Source organism: Macrosteles quadrilineatus, unplaced genomic scaffold (assembly GCF_028750875.1).
Source record: "Macrosteles quadrilineatus isolate MER2022 unplaced genomic scaffold, UCM_ALF_1.0 Scaffold_3__2_contigs__length_128488019, whole genome shotgun sequence".
Classification (NCBI taxonomy): domain Eukaryota; kingdom Metazoa; phylum Arthropoda; class Insecta; order Hemiptera; family Cicadellidae; genus Macrosteles; species Macrosteles quadrilineatus.
The window spans coordinates 15,921,759-15,945,302 of NW_026542596.1; the positions used below are offsets into that span (position 1 = coordinate 15,921,759).

Below are 23,544 nucleotides of genomic sequence, written 5' to 3' on the forward strand. Positions count from 1 at the left end.
GTGGAGTGAGATGATTTGTGTAGCTTTGTTACAGACTAAGAACAGCGTTTTTTTTAGCCAGAACCATCTCTTAAAACAAAAATGGCCAGAGCCGCAAGGTCCAGTTTTGAATGATCAAAAAGCTACTGACTCTTCTCAGGATCAAACCCACAACAATCTGATAACTAGGCGAGCACAGTATCTATTCAACTACACAATATCAAAACTAACAACTAATTATATGTATGGTTTTGTTTGACTAATTTAATAAAAAAAGAACACAAACGAAATGATAACATACTAGCACAACCCAAAATGCATAATTAAGGAAATTAACAATTTTAGGTATTAGTCATAGCAAAAACCAGTACTTATTAACAACATAGTAATTCTATTTTTGTTCAACAATTTTAGCTACCCTCAATTCCTTTAAATACAAGTCGGGTCAGGGTACGTTTGGTTAATCATTTCGAGCCTTCCTCTTCACGCATAAAAAGACACTGCTACGGTTTGACAAGACGTTCTCTACATGACCCAAACCAGTAGGTCGGGAGGAATCTGACAACCAGTTAGTGAAACTAACACATTTGGAACTAGGACTGGATTCAGCTCATTGTCCATTAGTTTGTCGATCTTTAACAGCTGTTTCCGATCGTAATGAGTGGAAACAGAGACAGATGGCAAGGGTGTCCAGCAAGCTAACAGTCAAACTTTGGGAAATGGTTTCATGGGTCAAAATAAAGGGAAAATCAAGTATGAATTTGTTTTCCAAAAACACAGTGTGGTACTATGGTTATAAGTTAGAGAAACATTTAGTTGACATTAAGGACCTAAATTCCAGTTGATACTCCCCTAGGTATTTTTTTATTCTTGTTTACGCCAGTGACACTTATTAGAAGAGAAGATAGGAGGGGTGTTTGGGAACGGTCCATGCCCATATGATTTGTGGGTATGCCGGGAATCAAACCTGTCCCACCCGCACGAAAGTCTGAGATGTTAACCACCAGACTAGCAACACTCCCATTTGAATTTTTAAAATTCAATTTCGACGGTGAGATTTATGAATTGAATCATGCCACATGACACTTATTCCAAAAGCAAAGGGCAAAACGAGGGATGGTTTCGCGGGATTGGGGGAAAAAACATTGTAGCAGGGTCTGGCAATTGTTTGAAAAAATTACGCTTTAAAGGGTTTTCATAGTTATTTTTTTATATAATTTCCAACAAAAAATTAAATTTCCCATTAAAAACGCAACAAATTAAATAACTATCCTAACCCAATTTGAATTCAAAAGAGTTGGGGCCATCTAACAGATTTTACCCACGTGTAGAGGAGATCTACTGTAAACTTACCAAACCATGCCTTGAGCTCCTATCCCCTTGGGGATGAGCTGTGTGTAACGTTCAGGAACAGAGAACTCAGTATCCCCAAACTCTTGTGTATAGAACGCCATCTTGGGGACTATCATGAGTACGATGGCAATCGCATGCAACAACTAGGTACGATATACAACAACAGCTAGCTCACGGTGCCAAATCAAACACTACGCAAAAATAATAACAACACAATTTAAAATACCATAAAAGAAAAAAAAAGACTTTAGAGGATTTCAGAGTGTGATAGTGTGAAATTTCACCAGAACTGTCTACCATTTATTTAAGGTGGTCCTCTACAATCAAGCTCGGCCACAGACAGTTAAAATTGATAACAGCATTAATAACAGTACCTAGTCAACAAAAACCCCATAGGCCTACATAGCATAGAATTACTTGACTACCAAGATTCTGTGTACTTCAAGGTACCTTCAACTTTTCATGTTGTTTTACATTATTGATTGCCGATATAAGACTTTATGACTCAAATGATTAATTGCCCAATACACTGTAAGCACACTCTGAGAAACTCAAAAACTAAAATACAGAAACAGGCAGAAATAACAAAGTAATGTGAACACAGGTAAAATAATACAATGATAGACAGTTTTATACTGAAGAAGGGACCTAAATGTATTAAAATATAATTAATAGCATGGCAAAAAATAAATGTTGACTGTAAACAAAATAAAATATCAATAATTATGATTTTATTATTACAACAGCATTTGTCTTCCCAGAATCTTTTAATTTATAATACACAACTTGTCAACTTATATCACTGACTAGAAATATAAATCTCATCTATCGACCAGGTGAGTTACAAGTTTTTTAACCAAAGAAACCAGTTAAATGAGCCGCTCATTAGTGAGCTACTATTAAAGCTATATTTTCACTCTTAATTTGCTGTACTAGTACTATTATAGTTTATGGATGCATTTTAAAATAAGCCATGGTTCAGAGCTTTCAGTGAGTTGTCCTCATAGTTTTGCCTATTCAACAAGTTGGTGTCTAAGAAATAAAACAGGACTTTACAGCAGCAATTTTTCTCTGACGGTGGCTCCATTAATTGAACTACATTAATAATGTTTCTAAAACTAGCTAAGCTACAACTATTCCATAACATTTAATCTAAAGGCGATGAGCTGTTTAAAGCTTTTATTTGTTGTCATTTACAAGGAAGTTTAGTGAGGGGCTGTGGTGGAATTTCATTTAAAATTTGATATAACAGGCAAGTACCAAAAATACAAAATAAAATAATACAACAAAAGTATGACTTTACTTTATGCAAAGATAATCTAAGTAAGAAGCCTTGTACAAATAGAAGGGCAATTTTGTGCAAACAACAATTTTGTGGACACATACCAATGTGGGCACTAACATTGTATATAAATGATAGTTCTTAAAATTATAAGTTCAGCAAACAAAATAATTAATAAAAGCAAATTTACAGATAAGAGAAAATAATAGCCTACATCGTAATGAGCAGACCAAATTCAATTTACTAACATTCAATACAGTAGGACCCCTCATATCCAGCAACTTCGGGACTAAACCTAGCACAGCTAAACCAACTTTAACTTAAAATGACATAATTTTTTTTAAACTTTGTTTTAAAGAAGTTAAAATATCATATTAGGGTTTTTTTTAAGAAAAATGTAGTTTAAGCAATAGACACTACTGATGACAGTTTATGCTGTTTAGACACTAACCACTCAACTGAATCAGAGCAGAAGTGTACACAGTTTAACAACAGATAACTTTCATTGGTTTGTGAATAGATTTATTGTGATAAACAGACACACCACAATAAGTACTTGAGTCAACTGTACATCGTGAGCTCTCACAAACTTACTTTTGAATTTTGAGAAAAGGTAAAATAAAACTAGGACGAGAAAATGGGTCTGAATATGAGAGGATCTGCAAACTACAAACTACAGATTTTACATAAACCATTTAACCCATTGCAGGAGAAACACAGAATGTATGTTAAACGCACCACGAGCTCTAAATGCAAAGTAAGCATCCAATACATGTGTTTACCACAGTCAGTCTATGCTGGGAAGATGCAGATTGTCCAGGTATGTCAACAATAGCTTACCGAGCATGACAATAGCATTAAATGTAGCCTGGTCCTTTTATCAAGGACAGCTGAATCTAGTTTTGAACCATTAAAAAAATGTCTGACTTTTCTCAGAACCAAACCGGCAACCTTTAGATCATTAGGTGAACACTAAAATTACTCAGCTACCCAGATATAAGGAAAATGAGACTGTGCTAAACAAAATGCCAATGAGTTGCTGTAAAATTGCATCATAGGCTCGGTTCTGTGACTAACAAGTTAAAAACTCCTCAGCGTACATACATTATACCTCACCTGCAGCAGGATTAAATGATAAACAAAAAAGGTGCACATTGTTGTACAATGACAAGTATTTAAATTACTAACCAAACAATTCCCTGAGCTCCAGATCCTATAGGTTTCAGGTTTTGGTATCGCTTGAGAATGGTGAACTTGGTGTCACCGACCTCCACAGTGTAGAACATGGAGGTGAGCCTAGAGGACATCTTGGGGCTAAGGAACGGCATGCGACCTGGCCCACTCACCAACTGTAACCAGGGATAATACAGTATGAACAACAAGGCATACAAAATTAGAAGGTGAGGCATTTTTTAATTTATGCTAACAGCACAATAAACTCTCATCAATCTAAATTCCATTGACACAGATTTTGATTAATCCAGACCAGTGGCGGATCTAGCCCTGAGTACTACGACTCATCCTTCACTCATATTTGGGTTAAAATACGCACATAGTGGCGTCCCCATCTTAAATAATTAATTGATTTGAAGATTATTGGGAGAGGGAGGCCTGGTGAACAAACTGGGTTCTTATTGCCGCCCCTAATTAGTGGTAGGTACTGTAATCAGTGTTGCTATCTCTAATACTTGTACTCTCAACACACCACATTGTGTTTCTTGGATGACTAACCTCGTACAAGCAGATATTATAACTTAGTTTGTTGTAGCTAAAGTCTAAAAAAATATTGCCAAAGTCAATGGTGCACACAGCCTATCAATCAAGCTGGATTGGAAAGTAAAACAAATTAGCAGCACTGCACTCTGGGCAATGGCTTAAAATAGAAACGTCCAATGAATGTTTAAACTGCTGATTCTGATGGGTTGTCTTACAAGGTATACACATACCGTAGACTGGTGAGTAGCATTGGCAGCGTGGTGAGAGAGGGAGAAACAGGGTATCAGCACGGGCATGTGTCCCACACCTCTTGTCGCATTGCCTGGCCTGCAACACACCACATACATTCCATTATCATCGTGTAAAATGATACAATGAACAGCTGTCGATATATCGACCATCAAGAATGAAATAACCATACCTTACTTACAGATAGCTATGCGAGTATAGCCACAGGAAAAAAATGTAACCCAGAACTCTCACTGAGCAAAATAAAGACAAAAAAATTGCTTTTGAATTTGCTTGTGTCTACGCCAGAATCTAGGAGCGCTGTTGTCACTGGCTGATGGCCTAGGCAAGGCGTGAGGACAGGAGGAGAGAGAAGTGCTGTTGCTATCGCCTGGTCATATTTACAAATGACTGGGACGGTGATGTCCTGTAATCCAGCTACTAGGAGGTTACGAATTGTGGATATTTATAGGCATGCACTGTGGATGCGACGCTCCCTGTTGTGGATTAACGTCCGCACTAGTGAGTACTATGACTATCCGCAGTACTATCTTGATAACTAGACCAATTTGTTAATCACAAAGAATGTGGTTTGGTTTCCACTATAAACTGTAGGTCCCTTAGTTGCCATTGGCTGTATGGGCTATTAATTAACAGCTGTGTCTAAGGAACATGTCGGCCTTAGTCACTAACAAGACTACAAGATCGCGCCACTCATCCTACACTCATCCCTCACTCATATTTGTTTTAAAATACGCACATAGTGGCGTCCCCATCTTAACTAATTGATATTGATATTGATCAACCCTTTTAAATCAAGGCCTAATCATGCGTGAAGTTTCGTGGTGGCGTGTTTGAAAGTAAATAGTGATAGTCTCTATGATAGTATAAACGAATCACGATGAATACATTTGCACTATTTTCATTTACTTTGTTTTTGTTTCGCTAGATATTTCTTTTATCAGAAAAGATTCTTTCGCTAGATATTTTACTGTACCAGCAGCGCTCATATTCTAGTGTAGACTCCAGCAGATACAAACGCATTGTTTTTTGGCTCAGTAAGGGTTTTGGGTTAGGTCTTTATTCTGTGGTAAAGCAATAGTCAAAGGTCAAACCTTCATGACTATTAAAAACCAAACAAAACAGTAAAGCCAAATCCAACATTTGTTGCAAGATAGGTTTAGAACTAGTTGGACCATTTGTTGACCAGTGGTGATTAGACCAGCAGTTGTCTCTTCAAGACTTCAAGCTGGGAGACAGAATCATTCATTAAGGGTTTGAATCCTGTCTTAGGCAAGTGACACAGCTTGGTGGGAGAGACTCATCTGAGGAAAACAGTTCAACCTCAAATCATCACACTCTAACTGCCGCCGCAAAGGCCAAACCAGTGCCAGAGACTCACTTATGATTGTTCCTCAAAATAATATTTTTTGTGATTTCTATACGCAACAGTGGGTGTTAATTAACTATTGTAGCCTACTGAATAACAATGTAAAACAACCTTTTTTGGGTTCTCATCCTATTAAGTATGAGCAAAGAGCAACACTCTATGTAAGTAATACTATAAAGAAAGAGTAGTTTCTAAATAACCAAACATGAATAACCATTCAAACAAAGCACAGCTTAGGCCTACCGCACACGAGAGACTTTTTGTCGGCCGACTGTTGGCCATCTGTCTGGCTGGAGTCGGGTGGACAATCGAAAAGTCGTCAAGACTGTTTGGTCGTTGACTATGGGTGCGCACACGACACGACTGTTTAGTCGTCTTTCGAGTGTCAAAAGGATGTTTATGACAGAAACCGCTGTCATATGTGCTTTACTGACAAGATTTCGTGCAAGAAAACTTAAGAGAAAATACTGGGTGCATCCAATTTATAGTCCGAGAACCTTGAAAGGACAAATTTACCTATATACTCGGATTTGAGGAAATATCCGGACAAACGATTTTTTTGACCAATTGTTAATACCCCGGCTTCAAATACCTCATCCCATAACTTTTAGGGAATAAGCTGTAACCGTAGGTCTCATGGTGAGACCTGGTCCCGGGACCGATTTACCTTTTCGTTTTGATGTCCCCAGAGGCCAAAAAAATCATCTGTTCAAATTCACACACACATATATATATTTGTCCGTTAGCACGAAAACTCAAAAAAAAAATTATCCGATTTTGATGAAATTTGGTACAAACGTGTAAATCTACATGTATTTTATTCGAATGAGTTCGCAAACCAGCATGACTATGGGAACGGGGGTTTATGGGGGGTTTATCGGGTATAAATGGGGGTTTCCCATTTTTTTACGATAAAAACAAAATATTCCGCAATTTCTTTAGAAAACATTTTGCAGAGCTTGAAAAACAAATAATTTAGCATGCTAATTTGTTATCATAATGGTTACAGGGAAATTCCAAAATATTTAAAGTTAAAATTTTCATGTCATTTATATGTAGAACAAGTAAACTGTTGTAGTTTGCTTGTTTATGGATGTATTTTGATAAAACTTGGCAAATATATTTATTTTATACTCAGCTATTAATTTTTTACTAAAACACACCCTGTAGCAGCAAACCTAGGTACTCGTTTATCCTAATTTTATTGAAATAGATTAAATAAAAAAAATAATCAGGCAAATGGGAATTCACTTAGTCTGCAGGTTTTCTGCAGCGGGGGTATTTTTTTATTATGACCAAATACTCTTTCAAAGTCTTTTTATAAAGAGGGGACCGTGCCTCAACTTCATCGATAGGTTTATCAACTTTCTCGTCCCTCAAAACACTTGCACTGGTGGTTGTCGAAGCCATAATAATAACAACAACACACAAATAATAATACTTATCATAATAACAATAATAATACACATGATAACAACGCACTCGACTGTCAGACAGACAGACTTTTTAGTCGTCAGTGTGCGCGTTCAAACTTATCTCCATGCCTTTATCAATAAGACACGACAGTTGAGTCGGGGAGCAGTCGGCGGGAAAATCGGTCAGCACCAAACTGCCCCGACTGTCTGCAGACAGTCTGCCGACTGTCTTGCTGCGGTCGGCCCGTGTGCGCGCTCAGATTTACCACTATGGGGCCGACTTTGACTCCCGACTACGACCAAAAAGTCGGCCGACAAAAAGTCTCTCGTGTGCGGTAGGCCTTAGTTTTTTTGTGAATTTCCCTATAAGGGAAGTAGCTATTACCGTAGGTCTCATGGTAAGATCTGGGTAACCGGGAATATTCGTTGACATTTTTATATACCTATGTATATATATATATTTCTTTCCTAGGACGCTAGGCACAAGCAGGGAATTGTTTTTCACATTACTTCAGGCTGGACCTAGGAGTTGCGGCATTATCACATCGATAAAAATCCAATGGTGATTTGGCGGGATTTGAACCCGGGACCTCTGGAACCGAAGTCCCGTGCTCTAACCACTAGACCAGCAGTTCGCGAACCAGCATGATCGGACTATGGGAACGAGGTTTTGCGGGGGTAAAAATTGGTTTTTCTCACTTTTGACCCTCAAAACAAAAAAATTCCCAATTTATCTTAGTACCATTTTTAGAGCTTAGAAAAACAAATAATTAAGTAAATTGAAGGTTTTTACAGTTATTGGTCACAGGAAAAATTCAAAAAATCATAAATTTAAAACTACCATGCTATTCTTATGGAGAATAAGTTAACTGTTGTGGTTTGCTTGTTTACGGGTATATTTTGATCAAACTTGGCAAATTAACTTATTTTATACTAAGCTAACTTATTTTATATTCTACTAAAACCCCACTTTATTACCCTCCCTGTAGCAGCAAACCTAGAAACTTGTTAAACCTAATGTTATTTAAATAGATTTTATTGAAAATCCAATCGGGCAAATGGAAATTCGCCGAAAATATTATAGTCATTTTGGTGTATTAAAAGAGTAGGCATTATGCTGTCTACAGCAGATGTAAAAAATGTTTAACCCTTCTACATCCTTACCCCATTGTGAAGCACAGTTAAAGCAACTAGTGTCCGCGAGAGTAAAGAAGTCCCTTGAGCCAGAGCGATACGCAGCTATGTTTGGAGGGTATCGCGCACTATTTGCAGGCGCTAAGCATCTGGGCGCCTCGCCTCGATGTCTGTCTGGAAACAACTGTTGTAAACATAATTACTCTATCTTTGTTTTGGTAAGTGGATAATCTTCATGTGGAAGCGTCATTCGATTCATTGCAGTCTCGTGTGTTCGCGTAGTGAGTTCTGTTTTGGACGGTCCTTGTAGCTATGGATTTAAGAAAACGTGGTGCTACTATACATAGTGGGGAGAGAGATTTAATTAGACGGGTGATCGAGTGTTGTGACAACGAATGTAAAGACAAATTAGTGCCGATAGAAAAGGCAACAGAACGTGCCGCAAACTGTTGTAAAGTTCCAGAAAAAAACTATTAAACGAATTAGAAAAGCCGGCAAACAAACACCGGATGAAAAACTCTGTACACCCGGGAAAAACGCAAGAAGGCTAACCACCATAAAGTACAAATAGATAGCTTTGATAAACGTGTAATTGTAGATGTAATACGCGATTTTTAAAAGAACAAAAAAATTGTCCCTACATGTAAAAAACTATTACCTGTTTTGAGAGAAAGAATTAATTTTAAATGGAGCGAATGGGCACTTCGGCGTCTCTTAAAAGATATGGATTTTATTGTATTGTATTTTATTGGTATTGTTACATTTAACTAAACAAAAATCATAAAGTAGAATGGTTATTAATTTGCCTTAGTAACACTAGAAAATGGGTTTCCTTCGATTGTATGACTATGCAAAAAAATATAATGACATAGATTTATAAAAATCATACAGATATTAAATACAAAAACTAAGCCTTAAAACTAGCAGCGCAGCGTCAAGACGGCTCTACAGTAATTGTCGCGCGAAACGTTCAAGCGTAACGCCTTCAAACTACGAATAGGCCGGTGCTCAGGGGACTTCTTTAGTCTCGCGGACAGTAGAAGGGAAATAAAAACCTTGACCTTCGACATAGCCACATAAAAGAAGATGTTTAGTTGAACTAAGTTTATTTTTATTATAAATTGGCTACAACTTTGACAGAAAAATGGAGTGACTTCTTCAAAGTAATTTGATCATAGTCAAAGATAAAAACTAAGATGTACAGGAGGGTTCAGTTTATTTTTGTTTTTAAAATCAATGATGGGGAAATTACCAGAAAAGAATAAAGTGGTGTTTAAAGTTAATTTACTCAGCCAGACAGTTAATTAATTTAAAAAGTGTGAAAATTTAGTTTCTATAGTCAAAAGGGTTGGACTACTATTTTTGTTGGTCACTTTTTCTCCTATTTAAAACTAAAATTAATGAGCTAAATTTAATGATTGATTTTATTTTATTTTCAACCACTTTAAGATCAAGTGCATGTTATCTCAAATCATTAGTATTGTTGTTAATTTAATTATTTATTATTGTTGTTAATTTAATTATTTATAATTGTTGTTCATTTCTTTATTATTACTGTTACGCATTTCATTGTCTATTATTGTTATCAATTTCGTTTTTATTATTGTTAATGTAGTCATAAGCACAAATATTCACTGTTGAACTGTCAAACTACTGATATCTTTGTAAATTAGTGTATTGCCGTTGGTAAATAAAATCAAATAAAAATAAAATAAATAAGTGCACCATTAGAACCTCAAGAAATGTAAATTTGAGTAGATTAGAAACAAAAATTCTAATAACATTATCAGCATTATTCTAATAAGAATTGAGTAACTTGTCTATGAAAAATAAAATAATACTTATTATGCGCGGATTGCCCGCAGATAAGGAGTTGTTAAACGCTGAAATCATAAATTAGAATATTATTACAAATCCAAATTCCTGATGATGTTCCTTACACGGGGTAGCGGATTTTTATCCCCCTGGAATTTTACCCCCTGGGCAAACGTGACGTCACAAACCAGGGTTAAAATTCCGGCCGCGAACTTTTGAGTTTCGGGACAACAGCTCGATGGATTAAACGCGGAATTAAACATATATTTTCACGGTTGTGAGTTTAATCAGAACACATCTAATTATAAAAATCTAGAGTGTACGGCCCCGGATTTTTACCCCCGGAATTTTACCCCCCGGAATTTTACCCCCGGAATTTTACCCCCCGGAATTTTACCCCCGGAATTTTACCCCCTGGCCAGATGTATAAATTTGTGAGAATGATTAATTATCTTAATCTTTATCTTTATTTTAATTCAATAGTAAACATTTTATTATTAAGTAGCCTATATTAATTTATTTGTAACATTAACTAACCGAATAGGTTTTTAATTTTAATTTTGAGATTCTAGTATTAGGATTCGATCTTTGAAGCTAACAGTTGGTTAATATGACGTATAAACAATCAACTGAATGATAATTGTTTCGAACATTTCTTTACAAAATAAATAAATAAAGATAGGCTACTAAATAATGAAATGTTTACAATCAATTAAAAACAGAAATAAGAAAATCAAACATTCAATTTCTAAAATGGACCAGGGGGTAAAATTCCGGGGGGTAAAATCCGGGGGTAAAAATCCGGGGGTAAAAATCCGGGGGTAAAAATCCGGCCCGTACATCTTCAGTTGTCTAAACGCTAGTTATATGGACAGGGGGTAAAATTCCGGGTTTTATTGCTAATCTAATTAATCACGCTCTGTCTATTTTCATTAGACTTCCAAATCCGCGGGGGTAAAATTCCGGCCGCGAACAAACTTTTGGTCACTCAGGTTACTACGTCATAGTCACGTCAGCTTTGCCCAGGGGGTAAAATTCCAGGGGGATAAAATTCCGGCAACCCCCTTACACGCCATGTCGCCGGTGCACCGTTGTTGCATTCTTCATGATCTGCAGGCGTTACACCGGGCAAAATGATACAAACAAAGATGTAAATGCGTTGTAGGTAGGAAATATGACCGAGTATAACGAGTTAAGGAGCCCCCGCTAATCAATAAGTGGGGGAGGTCCCACTGAAAATTCTACACTTTTTATTTTTACTATCGATAATTATTCTACCTGAAAAAAAAAACAATGTAACGATTTTAGACCAATTATAACCAGGTTTTTAATTTTAATTTGCTAATTGAAACAGCAGCTGTTTAGTAAGTGATTCAATCGTTTCGTCTATTACGATTGCGTTAGTGTACATTATTCCATCGATAAGGCAGCAATTAACTACAACCGAATAAACAATATATACTTTCGAACTATGCAATTGTTTACAATCGAAATTTACAACTGAGTTGACAACAGCTGATTTTTACTCCCCAGGGGCTAAAACCACAGAAAACATACAGCTGACTTAAATCTTACTAATATTATAAACGTGAAAGTTTGTGTGTTTGTTTGAAGTTCAATCACGCATTAACTACTGGACGGATTGGGCTGACATTTGGCATGATAATAGCTCACATTTCCGATTAACATATAGGTATATTCTTATCTCAAAATCCTTTCGTGCTCCACCCCAGTGGCTCTGTAGTTACCCATGTTAACCTTATGAGTATTCATATTTAAAGGAAATTAAAGAATTTAGTCAGCTGTTTCAACTAAAAAAGTTGGTTCTATGATATGTAAAAGATAAGATTTACCATTTTTTATGCATTTATGAAAACAGCTAATTTGAACTGAGCAGCAACAAAAAACTGTAATACGCAATGAGAACAAACTGTCAAAGTAGGATTGTTTACAGTTATGTTTATGTTATTGATTTCATGAATAATTTGTGATATTTTGCGAATATTTTATCATTTATTTTTCTCTATTAGGTGAAGTGGTGGAACATTATGGCTATTGTAGATATGTAATACTATAGAATACTGTAAATTTAAAGAAGCAAATTTTATCAAACTGTGTCCTCCCTCATTGCAAACGCAAAGCTGGAGTATAACTGCAAAAAGCATTTTATACTTAGATGCCAACCCCGTACGAAGGACGGGTACTCTGCTAGTTAATTGATATATTTACATTCTTTCAAAATGTAAACATCGAAAATTTGAAAGCCCATGGGGCGTAGGCCAAGGGAAATATGAAAATTAAATTATATAATATTGCATTGTCATCCATTTGTGAGCTATGTTTCAAGTTTCAAATCTCTAGCTCATCGGGAAGTATCAAAATTAGCAAGAATGCGAGCTTATAAAAACAAGCCCAAGGGAAATATTAAAATTAAATGATATAATATTGCATTGTCATCATATAGTATAGTACCAATTTTAGAATGGCTTAATAGTCGAGTTAACAAAATTTGTTCATCTCAGTCTTTCTAAGTTCGACTACACTGTACTTTACGGTGTGTAAATTGTATCCCATGGGACATCCCAATTGCATAATGATTGGCAAGGAAGGCGCGAAATCAGAGGGGAGTTACGCTGACCGCAGAAATAACAAGAGATACGTTGAAGAAGAGCCAAAATCTCCAACAACCGGCGCCTGTGGAATGATGGACGATTACGCATAATGATAATGTTGGATATGCCATGCCGCGCATGCGCGAACCACCCCGACCCCTTCCTACCACTGGCTCATTCAACCCCCAACCACCAGCCATAGAAATGTTATGGCGTAATAATCATAACGGTACAATAGTAACAGACACAGCACTCGCCTTATGAAGACACTGACCTTGATGAAGGCGTTGAACTAAGTAAAGGCATTTATGTACAGTAGTATTATCGACTTGTACATTGATTATTTATCTAGCCTGTTCCCGGCCTTGTCGGTCCTTGCGGGATACTAATTATCCCTAATCAAATTCAGTTTTTCTAATTTGAAAGCGTATAATACGGACATATGAAAATGGTAAAATTGCATTACATTTGTCAATAAATGCAGTGCTTCTCTGAAATAATGATAACATAAGAGATCAAATGAATAGTTTGCCTTAACAAGAGCAGACTTTTAACAAAACAACGACTGGTCGGCAGACAAATAAATCCTATATGATAATCGCAGATGAATAAATGAATTTGTTTAACAATAGAAGAATGTAAACAAAAGAAACAATTGACCATAATCGCCATAATTAAAGACTAGCTGTTGCCCACGGGCTTCACCCCGTTTGACTTCAAAGTTAAGGAAATAAAAGCTGAAATAGGCTAAACAAAGCAAAATACAGTAATACAAACAAATAATCACACCTGATTTTAATAAGGTAATAAATTAAAAGAATAACATACACATAAGTACAGCTGAGGTATTTTTTACATTAGGTATCTATACTTATAAAAGGCAAAGCCCTCACTGACTGACTCACTCACTCACTGACTCACTCACTCATCACTAATTCTCCCACTTCCCATTTACCTAGGAGGCTGAAATTCGGTACACCGATTCTTTGGGCATTAAATAGGAAAACTAAGTAGTTTTTATTCTGATCGGGCTTTCGGGCTCCGCCCCAATGGCTCAGGAGTTTCCCATGTTAACCTTATGATTTTTCATATTTAAAAGGAGTTAATGAATCTTAACAGCTGTTTCAATTAAACAAGTTGGTTCTGTTCTATGATGATCAATAGCATTAAAGTTACAAGGATTACCAACAGGGTGCAGCACAATTTTTTTTTAATTTATGACAACAGCTAATTTGCAACCAAAAGGTGAGTGAGCGTAGCGAAAGAACTTCAACCTGTAGGTGAGTTAGCGTAGCGAACGAGCTAACACCTGAAGGCAAGTGAGCGCAGCGAACGAGCTCCAACCTAAAGGTGAGTGAGCGTAGCAAACGAACTTCAACCAGGACGTGATTGAGCCATACGAACGAGCTCATCTTGAAAATTAGAAAAACGGGGCAAAGCCCGCGGGTACAGCTAGTATGACATATACCTAATAACTTTACATTGTAAAGTTACCTTAAGAAAGGAATTACTACCTTAAGGGCAATTTATGATATAATGGATAGTTTTGCGGTTTCTCGTCATGACGAACATTTTAAGTATTAATTTTATGGTTTATGGGGGTGTGACTTGTAGTTTTCTCAAAAGTTCATGGGTACTTTGGAATTTATATATGGATAAGTATGTAAGTCTAAAAAAATAGTCTCCTTTGACTATAGATTTTAGTCTACATCGATGATTATGACAGAAGGGAAATTTTAAACGAAAACGTCTGACCAGCTGTCAATGAAATACTCGACCTTTTAGGTCATAAATAATTAAGTGGTACAGTAAGTATGAAAATTTGTTATAGAATTTATAAATTGATTACTTTGTCAATTTGTTCGGTGGGTTTTTAACATAATTAATTATGCTCTTAGAGAATTTTTCATCTTTGTCAATTTGTTTGGTGGGTCTTTAACATACAGGGTGGAAAAAAGTCCCGGGACGGTTAAATATGAAAAAAGAATACCCCCGTCGCAGCAAACCTGACAACTAAGCGAATTTCCATTTGTCTGAATTGATTTTCAATTAAATATATTTAAATGAGTACCTAGGTTTGCTGCTACAAGGAAACTAATAAAGTGTGTTTTTTAGTAAAATATTAATAGCTTAGTACAAAATAAATAAGTTTGCCAAGATTGATCAAAATATATCCATAAACAACCAAACTACAACATTTTACAATATTCTCCATAAGAATAACATGGGAATTTTTAATTTAAAATTTTTTAAATTTTCTCCGTTACCAATAACCGTACAAAAATACTTTTATATACTAAATTATTTGTTTTTTAAGCTCTTTAAAAAGGTATAAAGAGAAATTGGGAAACTTTGTGTTTTGAGGGTCAAAAGTGAGAAAAACCAATTTTTACCCCATAAAACCCCCCGTAAAGCCCTGTTCCCATGGTCCGATCATGCTGGTTCGCGAACTCATTCAAGTTTATCCCGCTTTACACCTTTAAACCAAATTTCATAAAAATCGGACAAAGATTACTCAAGTTATCGCGTTCACGGACACATATATATATATATAAATCTATATATATATATATATATATATATACATATATAAAAATTTTAACGAATGGTGTTTTTGGCCTCTGGGGACATCAAAATGAAAAAGTAAATCGCTCCCGGGCTTAGGTCTTACCATGCCACCTACGGTCATGTCACCTACTTCCCTATAGGGTAATTCGCTAAAAATATAGATATAGCTTCATAACTTCGTACACAGTTACTGGACATAAAGATCATTTTAACATATTATTAAATGACGCGCTACCTCTTTAGGAGAACGGCCCGCTAGGAGTCAGAAGAAAATCTTAAATGTAAGCATAGGTCAATATGCACATCAAATAAAAGGTCTTAACTAGTAGTATATATATAAATAGTAGTATATATAAATGCATAAATGCATTTTCCCACCTCTCCCAAAAAAAAGTATATAATCACACAAATTTGAGATCAAAAGAACAACTGAGTATAAAATGGAAGCCGTTCAAAGATTCAAAATGGCAGATTCAAGAAATCTTTGAATGCCTGCCATTGTTGACTCGGTTGTCTGTTTGAGTTCAGGTTTGTGGCATTGTATAATACTAGTAAAGACCTTTAATTTGATGTGCATATCAACCTATGCTCACATTTAAAAATTTCTTCTGACTCCTTGTGGGTCGTCCCCCTGAAGAGGTAGGCCTAGTGTATCACTGATTCATATGTTAAAATGATGTTAATGCCCAGTAACTGTGTACCAAGTTTTAAGTCTATCTTTATTACTTTTTGAAATATTTAACCGTCCCGGGACATTTTTCCACCCTATGGAATATGCTTCTAGTTGATTTTGCAACCTTATAGACCTTAAAGATTGTTGTGCTAAAGACAATTTTAAGGTTAATGTCGTCCGGTTTACGTGCGTTATTTTTTTTTACTATTTGTTTTTTTACTTAAAAATTGTTTAAAACTCGATTGAGCCTTTTAGTATATGTGAGCATACTAATTATCAACCTTTAGACACGTAAACTAAGTAGGCCTATACATAAATACAGTAGTGCAAAAGTCAACATTGAGGGATTTATATCTATCGACATGGCGACCAATCGATATTAACTTTTAGAAGCATCATCTTAAACTTTATAAATTCATGGGGCGTATCACGAAGGCATTTTGCGAACACGAATAGACCCATTTATAAACGATTTTAAGATTAACCTCTGCGTAAAATTTCATCTGACAGCGTGAACTTTTACTCTACTGACAACTTTAACATCGGAATGGAATGCCTACTGGAAGGGAAATACACTTCAGGGGTTTTCACATTACAATGAGAACAAGGGTATGATCAGCATTGCATTTCAAGTGGTGCTCCAGTCAAACTAGGGTTGTCAAAGAGCAGATATAACTACGAGTACCAACACTCCGGCCCAGGGTGGTGCCGAATCGATACTATAGTCCGTCCGTTCGGCTGTGATACCCAGCGGATTAGGACGCTTCTCGGAACTCGACCGACCCTCCCCGACCGCTCGCCGGGCTGTCCAGCGACAAACAATGACTCATCTACTGTACCAGTCCCACAGATTTGCAATTTTTTTATTTTAATTTGAAATAAATTTTTATTTATGTATTTGATTTCTACATGAAATTCTGAAAATAATGAGCCCAAACACGATGTAATTACTTAATATCTACGATCTGGAAGTCGGACAACGCTGATGACGGTATACTGTAGTTTGTTTATAGTGTATAAAGGATGGATTTTTTTGTGGCTCATCATAACTTCCTTCTTACAACGAAAAAATTGGTCATAATTTTATGAATTTTAGGATAAGAAATCACAACTAAATGGCATTATCATTAAACTCTTTATGTTTTGATTCTCCAAGAAGACAATAATATACAGCACTATATAGAACACAACATACAATGTTGTTGAAGAGGGAAGGTACAATGTTTTACATGATAAAAATAACAAAATATAACAAGCTACATTGCCTACAATATAATTTACATACTTACATGCTTAATAATACTATACAATTTACCCTCAAGATTCCGTTAAAAATTGATTTTTAACGTTCCCTTAGTACAAAATATTTGAAAAAAAACAGAGTTCTGTATATATACAACGACCGTACCAATGTCTAAACTTTACCTTTAAATGGATGCTGTTGTTACATGTTTTATACATTTACACATCATACAGAAGTTAAATGTTTTTACGTAATAAAAATAACGAAATATAACAAGCTACATTGCTTACAATATAATTTACATACTTATATAAATGATAATACTATACAATTTACCCTCAAAATTCTGTTTTAAATATTGATTTTTAATGTTCCCTTACTAATAAATCAAATAAAAAAATAAAAAACAGAGCATATATACAACGACCGTTCGAAAGTATAAATTTTCCGATCTTAGATATTAAGTAATTACATCGTGTTTGGGCTCATTATTTTCAGAATTTCGTGTAGAAATCAAATATATAAATAACAATTTATTTCAAATTGAAATTAAAAAATTGCAAATCTGTGGGACTGGTACAGTAGATGAGTCATTGTTTGTCGCTGGACAGCCCGGCGAGCGGTCGGGGAGGGTCGGTCGAGTTCCGAGAAGCGTCCTAATCCGCTGGGTATCACAGCCGAACGGACAGACTATAGCACTAGCTCTACACCATCCATTCCATACACACGCGTCATACGTCTGCATTCCTGTAGTCTGCACGCGACGGTAATGGTTTACCGTAGTGGTTCAAATGTGTATAGTACTGTAGAGTAGTAAGTTTTACATTTATTTATATATGGTACCTGGTACCCAAATTAGTAATCAAAGAATCGAAAACTAAGAGAGAGATATAATTTTGACAGAAGACCTGTGAGCGGGCATTCTACTATGCTCCATTGCACTGATAACTTTTAGCAACGGCTAGTTTGTGTTGATGGGGTGTGAATTTTACTATAGGGGAAAAGTTTAGACACTCGAGTTCCAGGCTCTAAGTAACGTAACTACTTAAAACACGGAGTGCATTAAAATATATCTTAAATTTATTCTACGTATTCCTATAAAAATATTTTTTGTTAGCTCGTTTATGGATTAGTAGTAGTTAATAATAGTTTCCAAAAGTCAGTGATACTACGTACAGGGTGTGTAGTTGTTCTAAAGATCGAGACATAAGAATAGATCACACGTAAGGGGTCTGAAATGCATGTGTTTCTGTTCTGTCCGTCTGTCTCCGTGTCTTTTGAACAAATATACATGGCTTAGGAGCCCTGACCTACTTGATCACAAATTATCAATTTTAAAATGTATGCCAATTCAAAATGGTGGCCATTTAAACAATTTTACTTTAAGCATCTTACAAACTTCTGTGGTGATTCAACTAATCCTAAAAAGAATATATTTTTAGGACACTAATCCAACGGTACATAGATCGGCAATCCGCTCAAGAACAACCTAGATCAGATGACATAACTCTTGAGGTAAGAATACACTTCTTGTACTGATCTGATGGTGGAAGCGTCGAAACAGTAGGATACACTTGGACCACGGGGGAAATAAGGTAATTTAACCTTTTTTATTGGTCAACTAAATGTATCGATTTTTGTGAGACCTTGCATCGCCCAGATCTAGTACCTCCCAGAACAGCAATGAGAACGAACATAATAAAATCCATATAAGGCCAGGGACACACTTGCCACTTTCCGACAAACTGGCCGGAATTTGAAAACACTGTTCCGGCCTGGCGAAACAGCGGCTCCGGTGGGGGAATGCTCCGGCAAAACCGCCCTTTTTTCAAACAAAACCAATTGTTTTCAATAATCCGATTTTCTTTTATTTTATGGGGGGTTTTATGGGAAAATAAAAAAAAACATAAGTTATAACGACTTTTAACCTAAATTTTTACAGGCATGGGAGTTCTACCGGTTTGTTCACAATTTAAAGGGCTACGACATACTACATTTTTATCAAAATCGTTCAGGTCATTTTCGAAAAAAATTCTATTCTTCCGTCATTTTATGGGTTTTATGGGAAAATCACTATTAAAAATATAATTAAAAATACCCCCGCCAAAGCAAACCTGCAGACTAAGCGAATTTCCATTTACCTGGGTGGATTTCTACTTTACTAAAATATTCCCTAAAAATTATTTCCTATTTAAATAACATTAAATTATATTATTAACATAAGTAGTTAGGTTTGCTGCTACAGGGAGGATATTGAGGTTTGTTTTTTTATTGCAATGTTGATAGCTTAGTATGAAATAAACCAAATTTTCAAATTTGGTTAAAATATATCCATAAACAAGCAAACTACAACAGTTTATTTATTCTCCATATAAGAATAACATGGGAATTTTAAATTTAAATTTTCTTAAATTACCTCCATAACCGTTGAAAAAATCAATTTTTACCCCATAAAACTCCCCATAAACCCACGTTCCCATAAATCCAATCATGCTGGTTCGCGAACTCGTTCAAATGCACGTAGGTTTACACGTTTGTACCAAATTTCATCAAAATCGGATCGTACATCTAATCGCGCTAACGGACAAACACACGCACACATATATTTGTATATATGAATTTGAACGGTTTGTACTTTTGGCCTCTGGGGAGCTCAAAACGAAAACGTAAATCGGTCCCGGGTCTAGGTCTTACCATGAGACCTACGGTAATAGCTTATTTTCCATATGGGAAATTCGCTAAAATGAAAAAACCTCTAGAGACACCAAGGATTAGTACCTACATATCAAATTTGCTCACAATCGGACAACGAAAACAGGTGTGCTCTGTAGCTCTGTACACATCCACACATACAGACAGACACACACACACCTTGTAAATATTTTCTTACTATTGTTGCTCTTTTTTATGTTTTTATTTGGTGTTGTCACCCTTTGTTAGGTACTGCTTTTGTTTACTTAATTTATTTGTTTTTTACACGTTTAGATAATAAAACCAAACAAGCAACCAACAAGCAGATGTTGGTTTTTGTGCTGTACCTGTAGCAGTCTTATGTCTCTTACACCCTTTCACCTCTCTAGAACAGCTAAGCGAGTGTAACTTAAGGCATGAGACTCGCAACACATACTATGTAAAAATCACTGTACAAATAGCGGAAATAGTCTTATCAAGCACGCAATTTTGTGTTTATGAATTAGATTGACACGATCGTAATGTTTAATCTATTTTTATTAATTGTAAAGAGGGCGATACAATAATTTATCAAAGAAGCCGAACTGAACATTCGCTAACCACTTTGTCACACTTACTTAACTTTCGAAAGTGAGTCAACTGTTTGGATATTTTCTTACTATAGTAAAATTAATCCATGCTAGTTACTCTTCGAGTAATCTAGGCATTGTGTAACTGGTCGGAGAGTCAAATAGATATAGTTTTAGCCTTTCTTTGCTGTAAGACAGAAAGAAAAATTAGTATTATGGCTGATAAACTTGTCCTTGGGCGGTGCAAGAAACATCCACTTAAAACTTATTATTATTGCATCACGCTGGAGTCAACAAAGAAGATCTATTATCTTTTGTTATATAAAAGTCGTTTACGCTATATAGGAGTCATAAATTATTATAACTACTACAATTTATTTTCTCTAGGTCAGCAAAGTCAGCTTACCAAGACGGGAACAACCAACTGGTACTGGCGTTGGGCAGCCGTTCTGAAACACAAGTTATTGATAAGTGAAATTTGAAGGTTACAAGTGGTCATTAAAATACCTGCGAGGACGCAGAAGAAAACAATGTAGTCAATAATACACAAATCAAAACAGTTATACTCCACCATTATAATTATAGAAACTAAATTTAAAACAATTTAAACCACCATTGTTTGTAGAAAAACAACCCTATAACAAACCTCAAACCTCGTCGATTATACAGCCTTAATTCATACGATGTTATGTAATCAAGTTCTCCTTGGCTTTACTAAATCAGCTGTATGGTAGGATAAAAGAAATATCTAACGAAACAAAAACAAAGTAAATGAAAATAGTGCAAATGTATTCATCGTAATTCGTTTTTACTGTCATAATCACATTTTGCCCTGCAGGCGCCCAGGGGCGTCTTTTTGACGTGCCCTGCCTCGCTCGGTCCTCCAAGATAAGTGTGGCGCTCCATAAGAGCCCATGCAATTCCCGTCGCACAAGACGCCCCGGGGCAAAATGCCCTGTCGCGCCCCGCCTTGCCTGGTTCTGTGTGTGGCCGGTCTTACTTTCAAACACGCCACCACGAAACTTCACATGATTAGGCCTTGATTTAAAATGGATGATCTATTTACCTGTGAGTTAGATCCCAATCCCATCGACCTATAGTACTCGCATGCACCCATAACTTACAAACAGATACCCACATCTTCTTGGTAATATTAAATTGATTTATGTTAGATAAATAAGCTAGGACATCAATGAAAACACTAATGGCTTCAAGTTTTTCACTCGGAAACTTGAAATTTAGAAATAGAATGTTTTCCTTCAATTTTACATTACTATTTTGATTTTGATTTCTACTAAGGGCAACTAACACCATCATACTGATACAAAAAAAACGTAGCAAGACAAAAATTTCAATAAATTTCCCAATTTGTTAGTATTTAAATATGGATTTCAACTAAATAAATTGATTCTCTCTGCACGACAGTATGCGAACTTAGACTTAAACTGTACTGTAAGTTATATAAAATCAACAACAAAGCATAACTTAATAATGCGTCAGCACACATTAACATTGCTATTTTTTGGCGATTGGGTTGGGAAGTTAAACACGATATTGCAATCACCCCTTTAAAGATTTGCAGTTAACTTTGTTCAACAATCCTCGGCCTTGTGTATTGGGACTAATGTAGACCAGTTTAATCTAATTTAGATTAAACAATCGCCACGGATATATTATCTGATAAAGGTTTCCTCTTGATATTCATAATTTTGAAACTACAGTACAGTACTTCAAATATATTGTGTATGTAGTTCACCGGTCTCCTTTATATATATACTTTAAATCTTACACTGGCATACATTAGGATTTGCACTAACGCAGAAGAAGAATGAATTATATTCCCAGAGTCCCCTTTTCACCCGACAAAATTATCGACAAGAATATAAATAAATTTACCACATTTCGTCCAAAGATACTTTCGTAAAACACAAACAAGATGTAAATCTTCGCAATTTTCGAAGTTTATAATGAAGAACTAACATAGTTTGACACAAATTAATTTTAAGGTATACATCAGTTTGGAATATAATACAGAGAGCCTTTTGGACCTAACAAATTTATCGTTACAAACTATTAAAAAAACATCCATTGTCCTCAGAGAATACTCGAAGAGCCCACATTAAAAAATTCAGTTCACAAAAAAACACACTTATACTTGATACCAGCGCACACAAACGTAACCTACGTTGACACATTAAAACAGGGCTTCAGGCTTTAAAATGAGCTTTTATAAAGTCTACTTGCTATACCCTTATACAATCGGAAAGAAGTTAACATTTTAATATGTGTATAAATAACCTGATATAAATGTTGTTAGTTCAAAACTAAATTATTTAATTAATTAATGGAAATAGTTCCTAATTAAACAAAAAGAAAATAATGTTTACATCATACTAGACAGAAACAGGTATTTTTCCATCCGTATTAATAGGCTGGAAAGTGCCTAAACAAGAAAAAGTAACGTTATGTATATTTACCGTGCTCTTAGTCAGCTGATTAAATAAACAGCTAACCGACGTAATATACGGACGTAATATAGTAACGTAATATACTAAATTATAGGTCTCCAACTTAAAAACTTACCTGTATGGATGTAATATTAACGTTAAATAACAAGAATTTGGTGTATAATATCCTTTCCATCTCACCTAAACGAATAATCCCTCAAAACTAAAACATTTTTTCCTACTTTCGGAATTACAAATATGGGAAATTCGCTAAAACGCGTCTAAAATGCCGCAAACCCTCGAAGTCACCGTAGCTTTGCTCTTCACACTGCATTGCCAATTTGGCCTAGTGACAGCTGACAGCCAATTCGGATAAGCCAATTTTCACAAGTGTCGCCGTTCAATTATCTACCTCTGACTGGTCTCCTG

At 35.7% G+C, this 23,544-nt stretch overlaps 1 protein-coding gene across 3 annotated transcripts in view; it reads right to left on the minus strand.

Moving 5' to 3' along the window:
• LOC128989684 (stress-activated protein kinase JNK) overlaps positions 1-23,544 on the minus strand; it is a 59,833-nt gene that overhangs the window by 8,345 nt on the left and 27,944 nt on the right. For 2 of the 3 annotated variants that reach the window (XM_054411671.1, XM_054411672.1), the window contains exons 2-4: positions 21,075-21,117; positions 4,561-4,657; positions 3,803-3,963 (exon numbers count right to left, since the gene is read on the minus strand). In XM_054411671.1, coding sequence (XP_054267646.1) covers positions 3,803-3,963; positions 4,561-4,626 — 227 coding nt within the window. In that variant the 5' untranslated portion in view covers positions 4,627-4,657; positions 21,075-21,117. Of the gene's footprint in view, positions 1-1,332; positions 1,524-3,802; positions 3,964-4,560; positions 4,658-21,074; positions 21,118-23,544 lie in introns of those variants that run through there. The other variant, XM_054411673.1, reaches the window with a different exon arrangement.